This window comes from Mesitornis unicolor, unplaced genomic scaffold, assembly GCF_000695765.1.
Source record: "Mesitornis unicolor isolate BGI_N332 unplaced genomic scaffold, ASM69576v1 scaffold6985, whole genome shotgun sequence".
NCBI lineage: Eukaryota > Metazoa > Chordata > Aves > Mesitornithiformes > Mesitornithidae > Mesitornis > Mesitornis unicolor.
Genome location: NW_010186091.1, coordinates 89,903 through 95,904, shown reverse-complemented (window position 1 = coordinate 95,904; position 6,002 = coordinate 89,903). Strand labels below are relative to the sequence as shown.

At 44.0% G+C, this 6,002-nt stretch overlaps 1 protein-coding gene across 1 annotated transcript in view; it reads right to left on the bottom strand.

Moving 5' to 3' along the window:
• Positions 1-375: 375 nt before the first annotated feature.
• LOC104541072 (inaD-like protein) overlaps positions 376-6,002 on the bottom strand; it is a gene marked incomplete at its 5' end in the record, with an annotated part of 93,837 nt that continues 88,210 nt past the window's right edge. Inside the window, 2 exon segments of the mRNA XM_010185038.1 lie at positions 376-488; positions 3,997-4,100. Coding sequence (XP_010183340.1) covers positions 461-488; positions 3,997-4,100 — 132 coding nt within the window.

Below are 6,002 nucleotides of genomic sequence, written 5' to 3'. Positions count from 1 at the left end.
ACCTATGCCAGGTTCAGTAGTTGTAACCGGGGTTCAGGCGAGTGGGGATAAACCCACGTATAAATCAAGTAAAACGGAGATTGCTCTTTGAAGTTTCTTAATTAAACTTGTCCAGAGAAACCTCAAAAGCCACCAGAAGCAGAGGAGGGCGGGGAGAAAGGCTGATAATGGGGGAGGCTAAATGAAGCTGGAGATGCGTGCTGCCCTTTCTGGCAACGGGGCGAACGCTGATTCATTTTTGCCAGGGTTTGCTTTGCATCCTGCTCAGGGCTGAACAGTATTATTATAGCTCTACTGCTGTCCTAAAATAATTGTATTTATCTCCGCGAGCGCAATGACATTCACGATAACACCGTTAACGTTACAGTTCCTTTCTGGCGCTTCAGAATGGCCACAGCTTGCTCGTGAGTAACACCTTCCAAAGCTTCCCCATTAACTGCTAAAATCTGATCGCCGCGCTTCAGTCTGCCATCGTCCGAAGCTGCTCCCTGCAAACGGCAAAGTGGTTCGTTAGCGCCTGCTAGCACCGAGCCCTCCCGCCTCTCCTAATGCCGATGGATGAAATGAGGAGGGGATGCAGCACTGGGAATTCCACCCTCACTGGGTGGGGGGCATGGGAAGTGCTGAAGTCTCCCTGAGTGCTTCAACCACTGCCCTTCGCTCGCCCAACCCTGCAAGGTCCGGGGCAGAGTGGATGGGTGATGCACCCCTGGGATGAGGAGAATCGGCTCATCTCTGGAAAAAATTGCAGGGTAAAGACTGGTTCTGGCTTTTATGACTACGGAGGGGTTTGTTAAAGCAGCAGTTAAGTACAGTCTGCACCCAGTGCTGAGAGAGGGGATGAATTGGGTAGAGGACAGGGATGCAGAGCTCACACAGCAGAGCCCCAAGCCCTGGATGGAAAAACTCCCACAGAGCTTTAGAAATGGCTCTTCTTTTCCAGAGGCCTCAGTGCAGCTCTTTTCCCTAAATCCTGAGCCCTGCCCTGTCCAGAGGTCTGCTCATGGTGGCTGTTTCTGCTCCATGGCCCCACCAGTGACTGCAGGGCGTTCTAGCTTCGATTTTGGGCTTCTCAGCTGTGCTCACATCCAGAAATCTGTAAATCTAAGCATCAGTTCAAAGACACAATATCTCCCCTTGTTAATAACTGAAAATTGTAACAAGAGCAGATATTTCATATTCCCTGTAAGGGTGGTGAGGCCCTGGCCCAGGTTGCCCAGAGAAGCTGTGGATGCCCCCTCCCTGGCAGTGCCCAAGGCCAGGTTGGACGGGGTTGGAGCAGCCTGGGCTGGTGGAGGTGTCCCTGCCCATGGGGGTTGGACTGGATGAGCTTTAAGGTCCCTTCCAACCCACACCATTTTTCTATGACTTGTGGTTTGAGCCCCAGAATCGCAGAAGCGGAGGAGACATGGCTTCTACTCCACCTTCAGATGAAGTTTTCTTAATTATGTCACCTACCCTGCCAGAAGTGCTGACCCAAGTGACAGCGCGTAGGCACAGGACAAGCAACTGCATGTGACTGACTTCCAAGGTATTTTACGGAAAGCACCCCTAATTCCCACTGTTTTCCTTCTTCCCCCATTTCCAGAACTACCTTCAGGTGGCCATGTCTTGGCTGGCCCACACTGAACACACTTCTAGCAAGGGGCTGGCACTTCTCCCTCCACACCAGTGGCCATACTGGGGCTGGGCTGTGCTGTACTATGCTTCTTCCTCAGCCACAGTGGGCTGGTGTTTTCATCTTTTTGGTGGTTTTTTCTCACAGAGGTGACTATTTAAGCGCAGTGGCTTATTGCTGGTTTTGCAGCTGAAGATCAGTCACAAAGATACAGCATCTCTGCAACCATGTCTCCCGTACAGGGGGAAAAGTGATGCCTTCACAGCTCTTGGAAGGCTCTTTTTTGATTTACAGATAGAAAACTACCTTATAAATATTTTAATGTATAAAAACAAGTTTCCCAAGTACACAGAGCAATTTTGCTGAGATAAAGTATCTTGTTTCAGCCATCAGTAATATGAAAGATAAACCGAGAAGCCAGCCCTGAGTTCTGGGTCCACTTACATCAATGTAGTAAGACAGTACATTTTGCTTTCTACTACATAATATATTACCCAAGCCAAATCTTAGGTTTACTTTTAAAGATAACAGAGAAAAAGGGAAAAAAAGGAAAACAAAAAGATACCTTGGCAAATATAGTCTTGACATAAATGGGCAGGTCTCCATGGGGACTTCCATACCCCCCTACAATACTAAATCCCAGTCCATCAGAGCCTTTCTCCAAAGTAATAATCTTAGGCTGAGGTGCTCTGAAAACATAATAAATATCACTTAGAATAGCAAGGTCTGTCTCGGGATTTTATGCAGAAGGAACGCTTACAGAGATATTTATCTGTTGAGAAGTGTTTCATACAGTCACAAACCGCGACTCTTGCCCTTGCACTGAAACCCCCTCCTGTGCAGCCTGCAGTTCAAATGGTGCTCCGTGTACATCAGCTCCTCACTTGGAAAACACTGATTTTTAATAAGAGCTCAACAAGAGCACTTATCTCTGATGCTGGAGTGAGACTCCTCTCATCTGCAGTAGTTGCACGTACGTGAAGGAGAGTTTGCTTTCCTGCCGGCCAAGCTGTCATCTCTGGTCTGCATAAGTGGAACTGCAACAATTTCCTCACAGCATAATTTTATTTTATGACTTCAGAGGAATGAGTCTAATAACATGCAGCCAGGAACACTCGTGTTTATAGTCCCAGCTCTACGGCAGGCTCTTTGGGCTGTTTTCTAACAACCTAGATTTGACCTACAACCCTGCCCCCCGTAACCCCAGAGTCCCTGGCTCACTGCATCACTTCAGGCCTGAACTCTCTCTGGGGGGTTTGTATTGTCTGCAGTGAGCAGAGGAAGATTTTTGGTGGAATTTAGACCAGTCATGTGTATACATCCATCTCAAATTAGAAAAAAACATAATTTCTACTTACTTAGAAAGAATTATTGTGGACAAAAGCTGTTAGGCATCTTCCACCTATATAAAGGTGTTGCCTATGTTGACTAATATCTAGCCATTTCTTCAGGACAGAACAAATCCATATGCCTACCTCCATATGCCTGCTCCATATTTCCACATTCAAATTTCCTTACTATTTCATACGAAGAGAGAAAACAAATCCTTTTGAGAAGTAAGCAATTCTCCTTTGAGAGCAGCAATAAAAACAGTATCTCGCATTGTAAGACTAGTGAATGCAGTATAAATAGCTTAACTTTTATACTCAAAAACCCCTGAGGTAGGGCAGCAACTTACATCTCGGCTTCTTAAAATAAACATAATGAATCAAAGAATGAAACTGAAGAACATAATGAAGCTAATGAACAAAAACTAAGACCAAATGGATTTCAAAATGATAACTGAAATGCTGTAAGTTGCCCTAAAAAGCACACGATGGAGAATGATGCATGGCCGTGGCAGGGCTAGATCTCTAACTTCCATCACCACACACGAGTGCTGTCAGTAGAAAAATTTTTAGTCTGACTTTTTTCAGTTGTAAAGCTAAAAAGACTCAAAAGACAAAGAAAAGTCTGGAACATGTTTTGAAACATTTGTCTCTGATACCAAGCTTTTTAACACCTCTTGCCTGAGTCTGCCAATAACAAATTGTCTGAAATCGCTGTGACCATAACTATTTTCAGGCAAGGACACCAACAGACAAGGGCAGAACCATGACATCTGTGTAACACATTAAAAAAGAGACTTTTTTTTTAAAATGTCCAGAACTAGTGCTTTGAAACACATTTTGTTCTTATTTACTTAAGCAACTCCTGTCAGCAGGTGAAGACGGACACAAGTCCGTAATCAGCTTGGAGAAGTTCATGGTTACCATTTTAAAGGTGAGGAAAAACTAGAGAGAAGAGCAATGGGAGAGACCTCCTTCACCAGCCTAGGCTTTTCCCTTGTGTGACAGGTAGAAATCTACCTTAGTTACACAGACTAAGTACAAACTTACTCGGGGTCTTCAGAAGGATGCTCAGAAGAGGAGTTAAGGTTGCATCCTGCAGACATGCTCTCCAGCTGGGTAGCGATAGCGCTGATGTTGGTATCGGCCACAACCTAAACAGAAGGATGCAATGAAATACTGTGTGCGCTCACTTAATGCCAATGACGTCTTGGCTAATCATGTAGAAAACAGCCATCGCCTTAGGAAAATCAGTCATTGATGGGGTTTTTTCCCCAAGCAAATTTCAAATGCAAGTCCTACTCTCTGAAATTTCCTACTAATTCAACACTTTCCAATAACAGAGTTATAATCCACACCGCTGTGGGGGTTAAATGCAAACTTTGCTCAGAAGCTTTCTCTTGCCTTTGCATGGCTATCACTGTGATGCTGAGCAGAGGGGAGCAGTCTCTTTGGATAATCCAGATACCGAGGTCACTTTGTCAATGAAAAAGGGACATCTCAGAGTCCACATAAGGAAGGCGTCCAGGTCTGGGCTTGAAAGTGAACGTCTCCCACAGAGAGCACTTCAGCCCTTAACAAAATACAGAGATCCAAAGGACTATTGGACAAAGGCCCTGAAATACATCAGACTGGTCTGCTTGCAGCCCCAGTGGGATTTATTAAACACCAAGTGTCAATGCCCACTCGAGCTGTTTGGTTTTTTTTTAACCTTTCCCTGCATGCTAATTTTCAATTCTTTGTTTTTTTCTGGGAAAAAAGTCAAGGAAACCACTATGAAGTGCTTTGGATTTTAAGTATTTACAGCTGAAAGGACATCCATTTCCTAACAACTACATGCTGTGGTTATTCCCAAATCCATCTCCTTCTGATGAGATATCCTTCTCTGCTTGATGGTTACTGTATGGCGCAGGAGTCTGTCTCAGGGACAGTGAGAAATAACCCAGTAAATGCATTTTCAATACTTCCTCTAGCTATCTATGGCCTTGTTTTATCAAAGTTAACAGGTACTTTTCCACCTCTTGCTGTGAACACGGCTTAAGGGAAATGTACTTTTTCGAAATTAAAAAAAAAATCCATTCTAGAAATCCCCCGTTTTAAATGAATGCTCCCAATTCTGCCACAACAGTATTTCCCTCTTTCTAATCATTTAGGGCCAAGAGGGTGGTAGCATTTACTAGGAAGGAAGATTAGTTCTCATGCAAATTTTGCATCCCAGGACTCAGGTTTTTGGATGCCCTAAATGAGGGGGTCCGACAGACGAGACAGCTGCACCTGGCACAGCCACCAAAGACACCGTTAAGTTTCCCTTCCTGTCACAGCAGGGAAAAGAGTGCCAGCCGGTATTTGTCGTATTTTGTTGTTAAGTAAAACGAGGGCAAAATAAATCTATATTCAAAAATCTTCAGTTGGCAGTAAGAACGTATCAGAGTTCAACAACCTTGTAAAAAAGCTTCCCCTTATCTCATTACTACACCTGCAGAAAAGAAATTAAATTAAACCAAAGCATCAAAACAGCCGAAAGGGATGATTGTTCCCCTGAGACCCTAATCTCCCATTTGCAAACAGCATTTGCAAACTCCTTTACCATCCTTCCCAGGACGTACTGATAATAAGCCTTTCCACACCACTGAACGCAATTATCTGACCTTTCAAAGCAGTTTGCCATGAAGTACCACTAACCTGATAATAAATAGAATTACTTAATGACACATCAGTCATGATTATCACAGCGATAGGATGATTCCATTTAGATTCTTTTAATAATAAAAGAGAAGCAATCCTGTGATTGAGAAGTACCTGCAGTTAGCATGGAAGGTAACCGTAGCACCAAGGCTCTGACACTACTCCCTGCCAGTATTAAAATATACCATCCTTCACAGAACAGATCTTGAACAGAGGGAAATAGATTCTATTCGATCAGAATAAACCTGTGTCATCTGTAACATGTATTAAGCCCATTTTAAGCTTGACAGCAAAAACATGGAGGAAAACCCATCAGCCGACAAACCCACAGACGTTTCTGGAAGAACTTCTTTGTTTATGGAGCAAAGTGA